This window comes from Papilio machaon, chromosome 17 (assembly GCF_912999745.1).
Source record: "Papilio machaon chromosome 17, ilPapMach1.1, whole genome shotgun sequence".
Lineage (NCBI taxonomy): Eukaryota > Metazoa > Arthropoda > Insecta > Lepidoptera > Papilionidae > Papilio > Papilio machaon.
The window spans coordinates 142001-161975 of record NC_060002.1 but is presented as its reverse complement, the minus strand read 5'-3'; the positions used below and the strand labels follow the sequence as shown (position 1 = coordinate 161975).

Sequence of the window (19975 nt, the reverse complement as noted above, 5' to 3'; positions counted from 1 at the left end):
TTTATGTGCATATCGTTCGTCAAGCAGCCTGCTATGCCAGGTTCACAAGGCATTTTGACATTAGTGCCTCTTAACCATCTCCAGAACTTAGTCACGGTCGTTCCTGTATTCTTATCCAAGGATCTATATGAGGTGGTAAACTCTCTGATCTATGTCGGCCACAATATCAAGTAGTATGGTTTAGTTACCCTACCACCTAAGAGAAAATGGTATAAGAGCAAAAGGGTTTGCTGAAAACCAGCGAAGGGATGACCAAAGACGTCCCTGCACCAGTTGAGCTGGCCACCTGTTGCCACATTCTTTTTTTTTTATTTACTTTTTTGGCAGATGGCGGAGCAAATCTTTACGACCCGAAAGCGGAGTGAATTGACGACTCGCATCGACGGTTTAAGGTCGTGTGTACGGAGCTCGTGACGTGATGCTCACGACGGAACCATATACAATATTAGTTTCTAGATTCTAGATTTACGTTGCCTTGTGTACGAAAGGCCTAAGAATACGTACAAACCCCCATACATAAAAGTATACTTACATAGTGTAAAAAACATTACCCTGTTGTCAGTCGAGTAGACCTTCTAAGAAGTTTTTTGGGGAAAATTAACTCAGTGTTTTCATGTGCCTACCAGAAAAGTAGAAATCCTCGCCATGTTGCGGAAAACCTACTAATTATTGAGGATCTGGTCAAGGTTGCGGGAGTATCCTAGATGCGGGTTGTACAGGACCGATCATTGTGGCGATCTTTGGGGGAGGCCTATTCCCAGCTGTGGGCGTTACGAGTAGTAGTATAGTCTAATAGACAATGATCTTATGGCTTATGGCAGTTGGAAAATAATGTCATCTGGACAGTATCATATATTGACCAATAAGGGAACCGCAGCTGCTTACATTGCTTTTTCTTGAAAAATTGTAAAGCTGTATCAATTTGTATGGATTATTAATTCGAAAAATTTAGCAATTACTTAAGGCACTCAGGTTATAAGTTGTAAATAACGTTCTTACAAATTGTTTTATATTTTACATTGGTGAATTTCGGTAGAAGCTAGGTAATTTTTGTTCATAGGTAATCCTTAAAACTTTTAGTTTTTCTGCCTTAATAAAAAAAAATAGGCTTTCAAGCAATGTCAAAAATTGCAATAAGATCCTTATCGGATTATATATGGATAGGCGTCTGCTTCAAAATAACTGTTTTTGGTTCGTTCCGATTCAAACGCGCCTGTCGATGTTAGGTGACAGTTAATTCTATCTATATTATTATTTCAAATCCACAACACTTCTACAAACCACCTTCTACACACCGCACTGCCACCATTAGCGCGAAAATCAAAACGGCACAAAATACTGCGTCGTATAGCCAGTCCATTTATAGAGGTTAGTGCTATCTTATCCACTGGGCGTAAGTCAAATTAAATTATGACAGCTCACTCGTAGTAGAAAGTAGGTGAAAAGTGCCACAAAATCAAAGAAGATTGGGCTGCCCTGTAGCTAAAATTTTTGTAAGGCTTTACAGGCCAATTTTTTGGTACAATTTTATTTTGGCAACACTGGCAAAACTCAAAACTTGCTTGAAGCACGAGTGGTTCAACTAAAATTGATGACTTGCAGATCAGCTCACAGTTTGAATGCGTGAATTAGACCAGAGCACCGACTCGCAGACCAGCTCAATTTGAATTCATGTATGGAGTTATGATTGGCCGCGCTTCGACTCGCTGTCTGTCTCTCGGCTTATTTACTTGCAAAGTTATAGTATGTGGAAACTAACATCTGACATGTAGTAACTACTCAGATAAAGAATTATATACTTGGTTATATACTTGTAAGTTATAAACTTGGTCCTAGGGTAACTAACATCTCACGACTCTGAATTGACATTGAATCTTGAGATGTTAGTTTTGTTTTTGAGCTGCATCTCAACTGTACTGTTCGTGCCTTTGTGAACGGAACATTTGAACCGGTTCAGAGCTGATTTACACACGTCTAAGCTCTCTCAGCAGAAGTGGGAAAAGTTTAAGATTAGTTTATTTTTGTTATTCTTATTTGACTAAATTTTTATCTGAAATTGTAAATAGTGTTTGAAGTTTATGACTGCGAAGAAAGAAGAAACAGATCGGTATTAATGTAATATGGGCGACGACACCCCGGAAGAACGACAAAATAATGAACTTGTTGTCTTAAAGGTTATAAAAAGTTTTATTTTTGTTAGTGTAGTGTAAACATTTCACTTGCTATTGAACAAGATTTTGAGTAAGGTTTTCCTTCAGTTATCAAGAAATTGAGGAGCAGAAGGTTAGCGTGGTTTGGACATGTTATGCGGAGGGATAATGATCATATTTCGCGGTATTTTCAAACCTGGACTTAGGGTCCTTCAAGAAGCGAGCGTATCACCTCACAAAGGCCGTCAACGCATCTGCGATTCCTCTGGTATTGCAGATGTCCATGGGCCTCGATGAACACCTTGGTGTTCCCGCTCGTTTGCCCCCATCTCTTATAAAAAAAATATATATATAAACAAAAAAGTAATGATATTGAATATGGATGGCTATAAAGGTAGAGGAAGGCTAAAGAAAGTATGGATAGATTGTGTGAAAGAGGATATGCGTAAGAAGGGGGTAAATAAGGGGTAGCCCCCCTATGATGATATTAATTCAACAGGAATTTATGAAAACAAAATTTGACATCAGTAATAAAAACTGGAACTTATTCTAATTGAAATCGACTAGGACTCTACTGACTACTGCTGGTTTTGACTTGGGATTGTAAAGTCAGTGTTCAACATTTCCAAAGACGATATTGAACTGAATTAAATTGCTGCAGTCAATATATGGGGAGTCAGTGGTGGAGGTCGGGGATGAAGAAGAGAGTTGGAATGGTGAGGAGCAGGTATCAGCGGACTGGCGGCCACTGCACGTGGCGCTGGCGCTGCTGCCTCTGCACGACTCGGCCGGCGCGCACTGCTCCCTAACGCTGACCTTCAAGTGCTGTCGTCGGTATCCTGATAAGTGAGTGTCCCCACAGTTTCCTAAATTGTTACCCTACTTAGTTGATTCCGTGTCATAATTTTGAGTTAAGCTATATAAGGAGACCACTGAAAGATTAATTTTAGAGAAATAACATGGTTTAATACCGCACTATTATTTTTTTATTCTTTGCCAGTTATGATAATGTTAACTTCCCTGGTTTTTGAAATAATATTTTTGTTTAAGGCCTCCAAAAATTTCAGTACGAAGTGTGCGAGGGCTGTCGTTAGAGAACATGAACATACTGCTACAGGAGCTGGACCAGATGGCAGCAGAGATGTGCGGGGAGGTCATGATATATCAGCTGGCCAGCCACACGCAAGTATACAACTTGATGTAATTAAACCCCGATGAAGAGTGATAAACAAGTATTTGCCTTACTTGAAAGTCAGTAATATGTATGTCTGCATTTCCTCTAGTGTTGTGGAAAGTCATTGGTATTTGTAGTTGTCAGTGGTATTTGTTGTGGAGTTGCGGAGAACTGAGCCCCTACTACTAACTAACTAACTAAGTCATTGGTATAGGTGATCACTCAACTAGGACCCCGCTGTTTTTACCTCCTTATATGAAAACAGTTACATTAATAAGGTTCATGCAGCTGGGTTTTATATCAACATGTGTCATACAATATGTTGATAACGCACAACATGTCTACTTTGTAATGTGAATGAGAGAACATGTGTAATTTTAAGAATGAAAAAGCCCTGTTTTAAGTACAAATATCAATTCATGATCACTTTCCACTTCTTGTTACTTTTTTACAATTCCAGCAATTCCTGCATGAACACAACAAGCCCATGCTGTCATTCTACGAGCAGATGGTGAAGGAGAAGACACAGCTGGAGGAGATGCGGCAGCGTGACCTACAGATCAAGGAGCACGAGGAGGTCGGATCAGGCGAGAGGCTGCCAACAGAACTCATCACTTTATAAGTTTATTGATAATAGTTTTTGAATGCACTCATTATCAAGCGGTTGACATGAGATGTGCGGGTACAGGCGCGGCAGATGCGCGCGGCGCTGCTCCGACGTCAGGAGACGCTGGACGCCGACGTCGCCGACAGCTCCGAGCGGGACGCCGAGGACGCGGGCGGCGAGGAGGGGGCGCGGACCGACTTCCGTCTATTGTGGTTTGACACTCATGATTTTTTGTCATTTTTTACTATTGTATATGATCGAATGGTGTCCCTGTGTTTAACCGACACGTCGATGTTAGCGCAGCTACGAGGAGCGAGCGGGCGCGGAGTGGGGCGGCGCGGGGGAGGCGGAGTGCGCGGGGGGCGAGTGCGCCTGCGCCCCCCGCACCCTGCGCCCCGTGCGCTTCGCCGCCGCCAACACCAAGATGTACCTCGGACACTGTCTCGGTGAGCGCCCCCACATCTCTGCCCGCATCCAGCCCCCCCCCCACCTACCGTATCTGTATGTATGGTATGTATGTCGCAGGTCACTCGCGGCTGGGCAGCGCGCACCTGGCGCTGGAGGAGAGCGGCGCGCCGGCGCTGGTGCGGCGCTGGCAGCTGCCCGCCGCCGCGGACGTGCGCCGCCGCGAGCGCCGGCTGGCGGCGCTGCAGCGCGAGGCGGCGGCGGTGCGGGCGCTGCGCTGCGCCGCGCTGGAGCCCTACCGCGCGGTGCAGGTGCAGAGCGGGGCGCGCACGCAGCTGTACGCGGCGCGGCGGCTGCTGGCGGGGGGCTCGCTGCGCCGGTTCGCCGCCGCCTCGCGCCTGTACCTGGGCGCGGCGGACTCGCTGCGCCTGGTGCGGCGAGTGGGGCGCGCGCTGCTGGCGGCGCTGGCGGCGCTGCACGAGGCGGGCGTGCTGCACGGGGACGTGCGCGCGCGCAACCTCTACCTGGACCCCGACGGGGAGGTGAGGCTGGTGGGGGCCGCCGTGGACGCGCGCCTGCTCGAGCTGATGCGCGGAGATGATTCTTGTGATAGGTAACAATAATACTTACTAATATTATAAATACAAAGCAAACTGTCCGTTTCGCTTTCGCGCCGAAAATATTAAACATGAAATGAAATTGAATACACAGATAGTGTTGAGAAGAGGCGCATGAAAATTTGTTTATTTATTTATTTTATTTGGAAGTATCGTCATTTTTACAACTAGAAGACTAGAGGGATTCCTCGAGGGTGTAAAACAACAATAAGAAATAAGGGGTGAAAGCTTGTATGGAAATATATGAGATTTTTGTGAATGTTTTCTAAATTTTTATATGTTTTATAAGTTTAAGTAAAATAATTAGCCTAAATAATTGAAATGTTACCCGAAGACAGTATTTCACGCGGACGAAGTCGCAGCTGTGCCTTTTTTTCTTATAAGAGAAGGGGGCAAACGAGCGGCGAGAACATCAAGGAGATCATCGACGCCCATGGACATCCGCAACACTAGGAGAACTGCAGATACGTTGCTGGTGTATAAGAAAAATATATGCTAGCTTCTTGAAGGACCCTAAGTCGTACTGGTTTGGGAATACCGCCGAGGACAGACCATTGCACAAAGCGGACGTACGCGGCAAAAATTTTCGCGAGAAGCGCACTGTTGTGGAATGCCAGCTATCCAGATGGTGTGGATGGTACCTGGCGGTCTGTCTTGTCGTCCGATGACGAAACTCGGCGGCAGGAATCGTTCTAAACAGTTCTTCGGAACACTCCCCGTGTTATATACGATAAAAGATGCAGAGGGAACTGACGTCCAGAGGCCTGAAGGCCAGAGTATCGAGCCGATCGGTAAGAGCTCGGTCGTTGACGATTCGAGTCGCTCTCCGTTGTATGCGGTCAAATGGAAGAAGCTGGTATTGGGGTGCTCCCGCCCAGAGGTGCGAGCAGTATTCCATGTGGGGCCGAACTTGCGCCTTGTACAGTTGTAGGCGGTGGCCCGGCTGGAAATACTGCTTCGCCCTACTGAGCACACCCAGCTTTTTGGAGGCCAGCTTGGGCTTGTCTTCCAAGTGACCGCGAAACTGAACGTCACTCGATATGTCAACGCCGAGAATACCGATACTGGCTGAGGCAACCAGGGGAGTGCCCTCAAAACGAAGATCTACGACAAAGGGTTGTTTTTTAGCGGTTAATGGCGCACACTTGTTCTTAGATATAGGGAGTAATGATACGACCGCTAGCTGAGTGCAGACTGGTTTATTCGCGTACTTGTCAAACTGACGGCAGACGCAGCAGCCGTACGTTAATGCGTATAGATTATGCGCTTACATATACAACACTTGTGTCTTTTTGGGATTGAATTCGACGAGATTTAGTCGAGCCCAATCCGAGACTTTACCCAATAGGATCTCCAGTTCAGACACAAGTTTGGTCCGGGACACATTGGCCTGCGACTTTGTTTCATAATTTTACACTTATTTAAAATTTTAATTTTATTTTAAGATCTTTTTGATTATTCTCCAAATACATGTCGATGAATATAAAATGGTTCGTTGCGCGTGCACGCAGACACAGCTGCGCGCTGGACGTGCAGTGCGCCGGCGGCGTGCTGCTGGCGCTGGTGGGCGCGGCGGGTGTGGGCGCGCTGCCGGCGCGGCTGCCGCTCGACGCGCGCGACTTCTTCGCCAGGTGATCGTCGCTCACATCTCACTCCTCGCTCAGCCTGAGCTGTAATGTGACCGTCTCTCGCCGGCGGCAGGTGTGCGGCGCACGACGAGCGCTCGCTGTGGCCGGCGGCGCGGCTGGCGGCGCACCCCTTCCTGCAGCCGGGCCCGCCTCGCACTCTGCCCCCGTCGCACGTGCAGGTACCGCCACTCCCTTGTCTGCTCTCCACCCTCTGTGTCCCAACTTTTCGACATTCAATATGCGCTTGCAGGATCCGGCGGCGGAGACGGAGACGGAGGTGGAGGAGCGGGGGGCGAAGGAGGAGCGGGAGGAGGAGTCGGAGGCGGGAGGCGAGCTGCGCGCGCTGGGCGTTCTCGCGAGCGGCGCGTCGCGGCTCTCCCTCGACTTCGAGGTGCTCTCGTGGATCGGTAAAGGCGGCTTCGGCGACGTGGTCAAGGTGAGACCTGCGACCGTACGTTATCGTTAGTGATGCACTTCGAGAAAAATAAATAAATTACTAAGTAACGAGTTGCAATGTCGTTTCTGATCCTCGTTTCTGCCGCTAAACTCCTCGCTCGTTCGAAACATCTAGTTGCAACAACTTTTCCTACAGCCCTATTCAGCTGCCGCTATGACTATTGCGTCCTCGCTCACAGGTGAGGAACAAACTGGACTGCGGCGTGTACGCGATAAAACGCATCCAACTGAACCCGCGCGACGTCGCGCTCAACCGCAAGATCATGCGCGAGGTGAAGCTGCTCTCGCGTCTCAGCCACGAGCACGTCGTGCGCTACTACAACGCCTGGGTGGAGTCCAGCGTCAGCCCGCGCGCCGGCCGGCCGCCACCTCCGCCGCGTCTCGAGTGGTCACTCTCCGGCGCCCCGCCCGCCGCCGCCGCCGACACCGACACCGACACCGACACCGACACCGACACTGACACCGACGAAGATACCGACGAGCAAGATGACGGCGCCGGCCCCTGGTCTCTGAGGTGAGCCGCTGCGTTTTCTTTTATGAATGATAGCAGGTAATGATAGGTAACAGCTATTCAACAAGGTTTAAAAGCTGTTACCCTTAATAGATAAGATTGGATCCATTTTGTTTGGAGATGCTCGAAACCAAACAAAAAAAAATAAGATGTATACAGATAGTATCACGTCTTTATTATCCGTTTTATTTAATGTTATTTCAGTCCTGAGGAAGACACGAGCGGTATAGTTTTCCAGGACGACGAAGACAAGTGCCAAGGAGACGGGGACGGGTCGGGGGGCGCGGCGGGGGGCTCGGGGGGCGCGCAGCACGTGCTGTACATACAGATGGAGTTCTGCGAGAAGCACACGTTGCGGCAGGCCATCGACGGCGGACTGCACGAGGAGCCGGTGCGCGCCTGGCGGCTGTTCCGCGAGGTGCTGGAGGGGCTGGCGCACGTGCACGCGCGCGGCATGATCCACCGCGACCTCAAGCCCGCCAACATCTTCCTCGACTCCGACGACCACGTCAAGATCGGAGACTTCGGTCTGGCCACCAACATTCTGTCGCGTCTCTCCGCCGAAGGTACCTTTGTCTCCTTTGCAACTTTGTTCCGTGTCGGCTCTCGGCTCGCCGACTGACTGTCTCATTATTCTGTCACAGATAAAACTAAATCGCAAGAAGAAGGCGACAGCGCGCTCACGGGCGAGGTGAGTGTTCGCTGCGCGCCCCCTGCGCCCTCTGCGCCCCCTGCGCCCTCTGCGCCCCCTGCGCCCACTGCGCCCACTGCGCCCTCGTCGGCGGCAGTCAGCACTGCTGCTGCTGCACGAGAAGGGGACATCGCTTCGCTTCATTTAACTTAACTCTTTATAAATAGCCTAACAATAAGTTAAAACTAAGCACTCACACGACGACGTTCCTACTGTGTCTGTTTGTTTAATATTGCTTTAAATATATGTGGTATATATCGTACAGTGTGACTTCTCGTACAATGGGTTGTATCTTTTACATTGTTGCTTATCAAAAAGATGTTCCGGATGATGAATCTACCATTTTATGTATCATATTTGCTGAATGCAGCCGACCTCGGGACTATTTTATTATATTGTATTTGTTGAATCGTGCACAAGAAAGAACTTTCAGCCGATGAAACGACCTAATGGCCGCGTTAAATGTCATCTTAAAACAAGGAGCGCTCGCCCACAGGTGGGCACGGCCATGTACGTGGCGCCGGAGCTGGCGGCGGGCGCGGGGGGCGCGGGGGGCTACAACCAGAAGGCGGACGTGTACTCGCTGGGCGTGACGCTGTTCGAGATGTTCCACGCGCCGTTCGTCACGGGGGCGGAGCGCGCGGCGGTGCTGGCGGGTCTGCGCCGCCCCGAGGTGCTGCTGCCCGCTGACTTCGACACCGCCGCCAACGCCAAGCAGGTCTACTTGCTCAGGTCGGTGGCTGGCGCTTATCTCGTCATTAGCACCTTTAACACAACTGAGAAAACCACTTTGAATTCTATATGAAGTATAAGATAATGCGAGGGCGGGACTATAGGTGGATGTTGCGACCCGAGCCCGACGAGCGGCCGACGTGCGCGCAGCTCGCGGCCTCGCAGCACGTGCCGCGCGCAGTGCCGCGGGGCGCCCTCGCCGCGCTGCTCGAGCACGCGCTGGCCGAGCGCGACTCGCCGGCGCACGCGCAGCTCGTGCGCGCCTGTCTCGCGCAGCGCGCCCAGCCGGCTGATGAATTGTTGTTCCACGAGCCGGCGCGCGCGCGCCGCGCCCCGCCCCGCGCCCCGCCCCGCGCCGCGCACCCCGCACACCCCGCACACCCCGCACACCCCGCACACCCCGCGCTCCTCCAGCACCTCGCCGACGCGGTCGTCAACGTTAGTATGTTCGTGTGGAACTGCGGTAATATGAACGTTTGATTTCAGCTCAGAATAGTCTCGATCTTGTAACTTGTGTCCCGACTGTTTTGAACATCTTACTAATATTATAAATGCGAATGTTTAGATAGATGGAACGGCTCAATGGAGCTTGATGAAATTTGGTTCAGAGGAGTCTGGAAGAACACTAAGGCTACTTATTACTCTTTTTTTTTATTCCGCGCGGGTGGAGTCGCGAGTGACAGCTAGTTTACTATGAAAACTACGTTTGTTATTTTGCTTCATCTGCCTAAATAAAATCATTATTTCTCATTGGTGCAGGTGTTCCGCAGTCACGGCGCGCACGAGCTGACGCCGCCCCTCCTCACGCTGCGCGGCGACGCCTGGGACTCCCGCGCCGACGCCGTGCGCCTCATGACCGCGGCGGGCGCCGTCTGCCTGCTGCCCTACGACCTGCGCCTGCCCTTCGCCAGGTGACCCCCGCGCCTCCTGCGCCCCCCGCGCCCCCCACGCCCCCCACCATCGACTACAGGGCGCGTGTCGTGTGTCGCAGGCTGGTGGCCGGTGGCGGCGTGCAGCGGCTGCGACGCTACACGATCGGCCGAGTGTACCGCGAGCGCTCGGCGCGCGGTTACCACCCGCGAGAGGCGCTCGAGTGCGCCTTCGACATCGTGGGACCGCGGACCGGTCGGTGTCTACGACCCTGCCGACACTGCCGACACTGCCGACACTTCCGACACTCGCCGAGCCGGGCTGACGACAGCGCACTATTTGTGCAGAGAGCCTGTGGGCGGACGCGGAGGCGGTGGCGTGCGCGGCGAGGTGCGCGCAGGCGCTGGGGCTGCGCGTGGCGCGGCTAAGGCTCGGGCACGCGGAGTTGCTGCGCGCGCTGCTGCGCTGCGCGGGGCTGCCGGCGGAGCGCGCGGCGCCGCTGGTGGGCGCGCTGCGGGACTTCGCGCTGGGCCGGCTGGTGCGCCAGCAGCTGCAGACGCACCTGGCGACGCTGGCGCTGGGGGGCCGGCGCGCCGCCATGCTCATGCGGCTGGCCGACGCGGAGCTCCCCGTGTCCGACCTGCCCGACCTCATTGTGCAGGTTAAAGCGACACATTTTTTTTTTCAAAACATGTTAATTATTTATTATCTGTACAAAGAACGGGGCAGCTTTCTCCGTGGTATATTTACAACAATATTTTTGTTTGTAAACTAGCTGTCGTCCGCGACTTCGTCGACGCAAAATAAATCCATGTAATATGCTCACATGGTGATGGTGTGCGAGCATATTATATTTATTGTTACATAGGTAGGTGTACTTCAGTGTATGTAACGTCAAAATCGAATCTGTCGTTTCGGACAAGTAACCTAAACGAACGCGACTTATGCACAGACAAAGAGACAAACGTTCAGTTCTATACGTCAGTTTATAAAGCAGAAAAAAAATTAATAAACGTATTTTTAAGAAGCTTTGATCAGGGCTCAGTATGAAGTAGGTGAATGCCATGCGCAGGTGCAGCGCGAGCAGTGGACCGCCGTGCTGCAGCGCGCCGCCCGGGACCTTGCCTTCGTGGAGAGCGGCGCGCGCGCGCTCGGCTGCGAGGTGAGCGTTCAGCACCGCCCCGACCCCCAGCGAGCCACGCCCCGGCCCCCGCCCCAGCGCGCCACGCCCCGCCCCCCGCCCCAGCGCGCCACGCCCCGCCCCCAGCGCGCCACGCCCCGGCCCCAGCCCCAGCGCGCCACGCCCCGGCCCCCGCCCCAGCGCGCCACGCCCCGCCCTGCCCTACACGTTACGCCCTCACGCCTTCGACTTTGTTCAGATCCCGATAACGGTGGTGCCGCTGCTGGCGTACGGCGCGGAGCAGCACAGCGGCGTCTTCTGGCAGCTGGTGGCGGGCGAGCCGTCGCAGCGTCTGCGCGAGCGCCACGTGGTGGCCGCCGGGGGCAGGTCTGCAGCCGGTTTTATATACACTATCTTCTATTCGGGGAGTTTTTTAGACAAGTAGCTGTCGCCCGCCACTCCGTCCGCGCGGAATTAAAAAATAAACTATAAGTAGCCATGTGTTCTTCCAGTCTATGGTCTGCATCTGTGCCAAATTTCATCGAGATCCGTTGAGCCGTTTCGGAGTTACCTTCAAGCAAACATCCATCCGTTCGAACATTCGTATGTATAATATCAGTAAGATCGATAAAGTAATATTTATGTAAGCAAATGTTTTGGTTACAGATACGACGAGTTGGTGCAGCGACTGGGGCGAGCTGCGCGCGCTGCGGGCCGGAGCCGCGCCGCTGCGGCCGCGGTCGGCTTCTCCTTGTCCCTGGAGCGCGCCGCCGTACTGCGCCGCGACACCGCACAGGTCAATGTTCTCTATGTGCGGCGACGACACCCGCCCTCATCTGTGTCGGCATCATTTGACAGTGGTGTTTGTGCGAGCAGGTGGGGGGCGAGGCGGGGGGCGGGGCGCCGGTGCTGGTGTCAGCGGAGGGCGGCGCGGCGCTGGCGCGCGAGCTGTGGGCGCGCGGGCTGAGCTGTACGCTGTGGGAGGGGGAGGAGCAGGAGACGCGCGCGCTGCCCTCCGGCCTGCTGCTGCGTCAGCTCGCCGACACCGTGCGAGTCGACTTCTGGGAAGGCAGCAAGTCGGTTAAAATTTATTTAGCATATTATTTTTTGTGCCTTCGTGTTTTAGGTAGCATCCGCTGATGTTTTGTAAAAATAAAGTAAAAAGATGTGTACAAGATGGTGTGTACGTTGTAGAGCGCGGGAGATGGTGCTCGCGCCGGGGGACGCGGTGGAGCTGGTGCGCCGCCACCTCGCGCCCGAAGGTACGTGACGCTTCCCTCTCCCCTCCCCGCTCCCCTCCCCGCTCCCCTCCCCGCTCCCCTCCCCGCTCCACCTGCATGTCTTTAATAGGCCGAGGAGACGTAGAGAGGCAAGAATGTCTCACATCTTATTCCGAAACGAGTGGAGAACTAGAATTGTAAGTGACATTAGGTTGGCATCGCAGGTGCAGCGCGCGAGGCGGCGGGCGCGGCGGGCGCGGGGGGTGCGGCGGGAGGTACGGGGGGCGGCGAGAGCGAGCGCGGCGGAGCACCCGGCGTGCTCGTCGCCTTCGTCACCGGAGATGAGAAGCTCAATAGAAGCTACAGGAGACAAATCGAGAACCAGGTGCGTGTGTATGTGGGCGCGAGGAGGGCGAGGGCGGGGGCGGGCTGACCCCTCATGTCGCGCGCGCATGTTGCAGGCGGTGGCGAGTGTGACGGCGCGCGTGTCGCTGGCGAGCTCTGCGCGGCGCGTGGCGGTGCTGGCGCTGGCGGCGGACGAGGCGCGCGTGGCGGCGCTGGCGGCGCGACTTCCCGCGCCCGCACCGCCGCCGCACGCCGCCGCACCTCTCCTGCTGCACGCGCTCGCCGACACGTCAGTCACACACATCTCTCTATCTCTAACTCTCTCTCTCTTCGGTTGCGCGCCAGCCGCCGTACCGAAGACACCGCTCCCGAGTCGTTCCGCGTCGCTCCGCACCTAAGAAAAGTGTAAAAATTCGTGAGAGTGGGAAAAGTATTCCAACAGTGGGAGTGCTGCATACCAAAGTACGCAGAATTGTGCAGGGATTACAACGGTGTGTAAATTGTGAATTTTGGACAACCCGTTTGGAAATTATACATAAAAAAGTGAAAAATTTCAACATTTTAAACTTCAAAAATTAACGCTGGCTAAAGTAAATCGACGACATACCGGTTTTTTGGTGTCAAACTGTAGTGCTCGTCGACATCTAGGAGCCTGGATAGTTTTTGGATTTTTCTGACCCGGATAACCGGGTCAAAAAGCCAAAAAAACAAGTACCACGTGGCCACGAGGTCATTGATCCGGGGCAGCTGGAGCGTGACAACATACACCAATCGAAAGCTGACGAAGAGAGGAATCTGACGCCGTTTCAAGATCTGAAATTGGACAATACAGTGAAAAGTTATAAGGAACTGAAAAAGTGAAAATTTTATGACATTTTAAAAAATTCATAACTCCGGATTTAAATCTTTTAGGTATATTTTTTAAATTATGGTTAAATCCGGCATTTAATAACGAATAAAAAGACACCTCACTCAGATTTTTCTGACCAGTATTTATTAAGATACACCCAAATTTATAAAAAGTGGACCAAATGTTTACGTAATTTAATTCGAAAAATAACTTTTTTATTTTTGAATTTTTTGATAAAAATTGTAAGTAGGTTAAAAAAGCACTTGTAAAAAATAAGATTGACGGGGTTTTTTGACCCGTTATAATTTTCTTTCTAATTTATTTCGAATTTTGAAAATTCAGAAAAACGTAAACAATGATGTAAACAAAAATCGTAAAATAATAAATAGATTTATAGATGGTTATTAATGAGTGAATAGAGTATATATATAACATATAAGAATAAAAATTGTAAAAGTGAAAACTTATAAAAAATTGTTTCGTTTCGATTCGTTTGGATTCGTTTGGATTTAATATTACCAAACGAAACGAAACATTTCATAAAAATTTGTCTTGTTTAATTTAAATTCGTTTGTATTATTGTTGTAAGCGAAACTAAGCAAAGCATTTTAAAAAATTTTGTTTCGTTTTGTCTCGTTTGGTTTAATTTAATTTCGCTTGGTTTAGTTTAAATTCGTTTGATTTCATTAATTAACGTTTGAAACATTTCATTTACTTTTAGTTATTTCATTTTGTAACGTTTGGTTCATTGTGTAAACGATTGAAACATATAAATTACTTTTAAATCATTTATAAATCATTTGTAAATTAACTTTTAAAAGACTTTCAAACAGTGTTAATTAAGCTATTGAAAGAAGATTTTGTTTACATCCGATAACAATAGGGAGACCGACGTTCAATTGTAATTAGCGTCGAGAAGTTTTATGACCAAACAAATAGATTTATTATTTGTTTAACTTGGACATTGTCATAAATCGACTTATTTGTTTAGTATTCAATGGCATGAACGTTAACTCGACCGCCTATTGTTCTATTGTTTTCGCCGCGCCCGTTTATTATTGCTCTATTGTTTGAGATTTGAGCAACAATACTAAACAATTGTAATATATTTATTTAGTTTTAGAATTAGTTTAAGTAAAATTGGAAAGTCTTGGGTTTAACTACTTTTAAACTATAAGTTAAGATAATTATAACTCCGGCTACATTCATCGTAAGTAATCGGTGTTTGGTATCATTGTAAAGGGCTCCTGGAGAGCTTTACATTGAGACTATCAAATAGACATTAAGTAGCATCGGACTTGAGTTGTTTTTTGAAAACAAAAACTTTAAACCTTAGTAACATAAAAACAAGTACAAAGAGCTTGGTTAGCTCTATCAGAAAAGTGAATGTAGAGACAAGCTCTACAAATAGTAGAGTTACTGTAAGACACAAATAAAATTAATTTTAGTGAAATTTTATTGTACACTGAAATTAGTTAGCCCTTGACAAGTAATCATACTTTATATACTCTATATATATAACTTTTACAAACCTTTTTGGATTACGTATTATTGATTGACAACTCTGCCTCCACATGTTTGGAATAAGAACCCCAACCAAACCCACTGCGAACATGTCAAGACCAGCCACAGTAACAAGTGTGAGACGTAGCATCGGTGAATGGGAGGCGGCCAGCACTGCGCAAAGACAAACGCAAGATGAAAAACCGACATCAGCATCTCCACAGGGTGAGAAACCGGATTCGGAAAAAATCACACAAATAGTGCTGGACACCCCACCCAAGGAGGGAAACCAAAGTCGTGTTGCCGAAGCAAGGGCTTGCCATAATAAAGCCCTTCTCCACTTGAACAACTCCAGAAACTTAAAAACTGAAATTAAAACGGTATTCAAAGAGTCACTAAAACGTCTCTACAATATAGTCAAAGAGCTTGACATGGAACTCAAAAAGGGCTCCACTCAATGTGAAACCCCAAACACACTACAAACCGACCAAAGCACAATAAACCAAATAGCCCCCCGCAAAATTGACGAAGAACTTCTAAGTAAACTAGAGGAGAATTCAAGGCTATTATTGGAAAATAATAAGAAAATCACGGAACTCAGCGAGAAACTGGCTACACAAACAGATACATACGCCAACATCACAAAAAATGGGAAGAAAAATACACAGGAAACACCAAAGAAAGTGACGCTACATTCCATAGTTGTCACTTCTAATAACGAAATGGACACGGGGGAAGAGGTGCTAGAAAAGGTTCGGAAGACAGCAGACGCAAAGGAAGGTTGGGTGAGAGTGGAAAGGATTAGAAAGGCAAAAGATAGGAAAATTATAATGGGATTCCGATCTAAAGAGGAAAGGGAGAAGATGAAGGAGAGACTCAAAACCACAGCCAAAGATCTCAGCGTCGAGGAGGTCAAAAACAAAGACCCGATGCTGCTCCTCAGAGACGTCCTAAACATCAACACGGACGAAGACATACAGAAAGCACTGAGAAATCAAAATCGGGGTATTTTTGGCTCCCTCGATGAAGAGGAAAACAGGATCGAAATTAAATATAGAAGGAAAACTAGGAATCCACACACAAGCCATATCGTGGTAGCGGTGTCGCCACTGACTTGGCAAAAAGCGGTGGAGAAAGGATATGCCCACATTGACCTTCAGCGTATTAAAGTGGAGGATCAAACACCATTAATTCAGTGCACTCGGTGTCTGGGCTTCGGACATAGCAGGCGCTTCTGCACGGACACGACAGACCTGTGCAGTCACTGCGGAGGTCCACACCTGCGATCAGACTGCGCGGACATAATAGCAGGGATACCACCCAAGTGTCAAAACTGCCATAAGGCAAAACTCACGGAAACCAACCATAATAGTTTCGACCGCAATTGTCCAATCCGGAAAAAGTGGGACACGATTGCGCGTTCAACCGTCGCCTACTGTTAAAGACGCCCAGGGCACCCAAAACACCGTCAAAATCTCCCGGAACAACCTGAAAAATGGAAAAACTAAGGCAAATTTACCGGCTGAGAACAGGACAAAAACAACAGCAAAAATAATAACAAACAGAATACAAATAAAAAGTGGGCAGGGTAGCGGTAGTTTTGCCAAATATTTAAATATAGTTAAATATAAGGCAACAGTAAACAGCACAAATTACTGCCCACAGACAAAATTCAATAGCGAGAAAATGGGAAATGGAGGCAGTATTGCAAACCAATATAATGATTATATTAGCGGGGCAATAACAGCTGAAAATATAAAAAGGAGATTTTTGAGTACTGCAAAGCGACTAAGTGGAAAAGTAGTAAATAAGAAATAAAATATAAGCGTATTAATGATGCTTGCAATAATATTATTATATATATTATTTATAAGCATAGAAGTATAGAGAAAAGAAATAGCAGTAAGATAAGATAAAGTAGAATAAGACCTTTAATAATAAGTATACTTACCTGTTTAATAGAATCCTGTAAAAAAGAGTAAAATGTTGTTAGTAGTATAAGATAAAACAAAGTTAAAAAATAAGTGCCTTACCTTTTAGGAAATCCGGAGTGTTACACACACTGCACCTGTAAATAAAATAAACATGATTAGCAAAATAAGATTATATAGACTGGGTATCCAATAGAGAAGTAGAAAAATAAGACTTTAAAAGATCCTATAAATAAGTTGTTAGCAAATTAAGTTAGAAACTAAGTATTTAACCTGTTGATGAATAAAGATTTAAGAAGCTGTGTTTTATTACCCGCAAACAGAATAAATAAAGAAATAAGTAGACACATAGATAGAATAGATTAGATCGGGAACCCCACCCGAACAGGAATAAAAGTGGATGAATGAAAGAAAGAATATAGTATGCAGAATAAAAGTGCGAGCAGAATAAAAGAGAGAACTGGAATGAATGAGAATAGTGAATATAGACTCTGACCAACATGTTAGAGGTAGAGGCAAAAAAAAAAAAAAAAAAAAAACTCTCTCTCTCTCTCTCTATCATAGTATTCATCTTATTTATATTGTTTTAGATTTGCAAAACGCGGGGACATATTGGAGGAGGCGCAGACGGAGGTGGGCAAGCTGGTGCGCGCGGCGGGTGCGGCGGGGGGCGCGGCGGGGGGCGCGGCGGGGGGCGGGGAGCTGCTGGCGCTGTACAGCATCCCGGACGGCTCGTGCCGGCTGCTGCTGTGACCGCACTTCGTGTCTATATATTTTATACAAATAAACGTATTTTCGTATTTACCTTAAAACTGACCTCCTCATAAAGAAAGTTCAGCTGAACCAGAGAGCGGCTTATACTTTGTCCCCTAACTGTGTGCTAATAGTTAGTTATATTGTTAGTTATTGCTAATATTAATATTAGTACAATCGATGTACATTTTTCTTTCTTAGATAGAATTGATTTTTTATACTCTTGTTGAATTTTTATTAGGTAAAGAGGTTTATTTTTAACGTCTGTGACTCAGTAGATACGCACCGGACTTGCAATCTGTAGGTTCCGGTTGAATTCCTGTCTTATATCAAAATGTTTTTCAAATTTCATATTTATACTTATCCGCTGTTTTTACGGTGATGTCGGCTATACATGTTGGCCGAGGCTTGTCGAATGTAGGCCAACGCGAGTGTAGGCAAAATAATACAAGTCAAGTGCTACTGTCTACGTGGTCTGGCAAAGCGCAAGAGAGCGTCTTTGATGTGTGCAGAAAAACCGACAGCGCTACGAAATGAAACAAGCGTTCGCAAGCGCCGGCAAATCGTGACAAGCATCGCCAAATGAGCTCTATACATGTTGGTGTTTGTGCACGCAAACGTTGGCGCGACCCACCTACTGTGTACATGTTGGTGCGTTGGTATTCGCCTTCACTCGGCGAGCCTCGGCCAACTTGTATAGCCGGTTAATAGAAAGCATCGCAATGCAACCTGCACATACCTCCAAAGAAATTCCAAAAATATGCGTGAACTAAACGAATCTACGTCGATTATAATTACAATTAAATGATACAAGATATATACTAGCAGCGTATAATAGAAAAACGGAACATTCATGTGTATGTAAAAAACATTCGACAGACATGTTTCATAAACGTGTTAAAACAGAATGATGCTAAATGGATATTGCGCATCGAACTCAAACTTGTCGTTGACGAAACTTATCGAGTGTTATAAATATAAACGCAATGAAGCTATAAGATGTATTGCTTCTGATGGTGGTCGCGCACGCTGGCCATGAGCGGGGCGAGCGAGACCAGCGCCGGCGGCACCTGCGGCGCGGCCCGGAGCGGCGCGCACGACGGGGCCGCGGCCAGCGCGCGCGCCGCCAGCGCCAGCGCCGTCGCCGTCAGCGCCCACACCAGCTCCAGCGCCGCCGCGCGCGCGCCGCGCCACCCGCACGCGCGCCGCGCCGCACACACCTCGGCGTGCGACAGCGGCCCGCCTCCGCACCTGCACACGACAATACCGCACCACTCTTGATGCGTCATTTCAAAACAAATAATCTCTGGAGAAAATCCTCACATTTGTGGTAAACAAAACTAGTATACATATAATTAATAACAATTTATTTAACGTAAAAATAAATTAAAAAATTAAAGTTGTTGACTACTGACATAAATGAACAAAGGTTTTTTAAACAAATAATGAATAACTAGTATGTATACCTGTGTTGTGTCTGAACACGCGTGAGCAGCGGCTGTCGCTCCGGGTCCATGTCGCGCACTGCGCACTGCGCCCCGACCTGTGATAACACTCAACTCATGTATCATATATGTACATAATAACATCCATATCTTCTCTATCTATACATACATATAATAAATCTAAAAAGTCGGCGTATATTATTTAGCGAACTGAAATAATATTGAGTATTTATTCATTAATTCAATAATTAGGCTTTGTTCTAATGCAACCAAACAGCCCCAAGAGCCTTATAACTAATAAAACATCTAGTTATCTAAATAATTAATAAAATAAATTATGTCGACCAACTTAAACACTATCCTGACCTCATCCGAAGACATGACATCCACAAGTCAAAAAACTTAAGTCGAAAACGTTTGCTCCGGACACGCTCCAATACAAGTTTGATTTCCTGCGTCCAGTTAGGTTTTGAGATATATCACTAAGCTAGATAGTCTAGCGGAATTAAAAAAAACCTATGTGTTCTTCCAGACTATGTTCTACCTCTATGCCAAAAATCATCAAGATCCGTGAGCCGTTCCGGAGATATCCTGAAACAAACATCCATCCAAACTAGTCTTTACTAGCCGACCGCGACCGTCATTTTTGTGCAAGTCGTGGGTCCTATTTAAAATGACAGCTTTGCGCGACACGTCGGTCACTTACCTATTGGTTAATGTGTTTTCATGTCGTGGCCGCGTCGTTAATAATAAAAGCATATCGAGCATTTATTAGCGTCTGGTCAAGAGGTCAGCGATAACAATAATGCGCCCAGGGCCACATAGAGACGTCACGCGGACAGCGAACCCGCATCATAATTTTGAATTCCACACGTAGGCTATACACGTATTTTTTTATTTTATATATTTATTTAGATACACCAACAGGTAAATTATAACACATGCACAATAAAAAAAGCTACAAAAG

At 48.1% G+C, this 19975-nt stretch overlaps 1 protein-coding gene and 1 long non-coding RNA gene across 2 annotated transcripts; one reads left to right on the top strand and one right to left on the bottom strand.

Moving 5' to 3' along the window:
* Positions 1–1888: 1888 nt before the first annotated feature.
* Positions 1889–12741, top strand: LOC106708562 (eIF-2-alpha kinase GCN2; the record flags this gene model as incomplete). The annotated part of the gene is made up of 23 exons (XM_045681970.1): positions 1889–2174; positions 2812–2996; positions 3201–3336; positions 3785–3901; positions 4013–4328; positions 4457–4949; positions 6465–6584; positions 6618–7017; positions 7217–7551; positions 7753–8114; positions 8193–8239; positions 8736–8971; positions 9076–9409; positions 9731–9882; positions 9963–10096; positions 10189–10502; positions 10914–11003; positions 11221–11348; positions 11628–11805; positions 11838–12037; positions 12156–12223; positions 12406–12566; positions 12643–12741. Coding segments are annotated over exons 1-23 (4659 nt in total), but the record flags the coding sequence as incomplete, so codon positions are not given.
* A 6008-nt stretch (positions 12742–18749) lies between these two features.
* On the bottom strand, positions 18750–19517 carry LOC123721911. Its single transcript, XR_006756330.1, has 3 exons — positions 19375–19517; positions 19030–19106; positions 18750–18814 (listed from the first exon to the last, which is right to left on the bottom strand). It is a non-coding gene; the product is annotated as an uncharacterized LOC123721911 (long non-coding RNA).
* Positions 19518–19975: the final 458 nt, after the last annotated feature.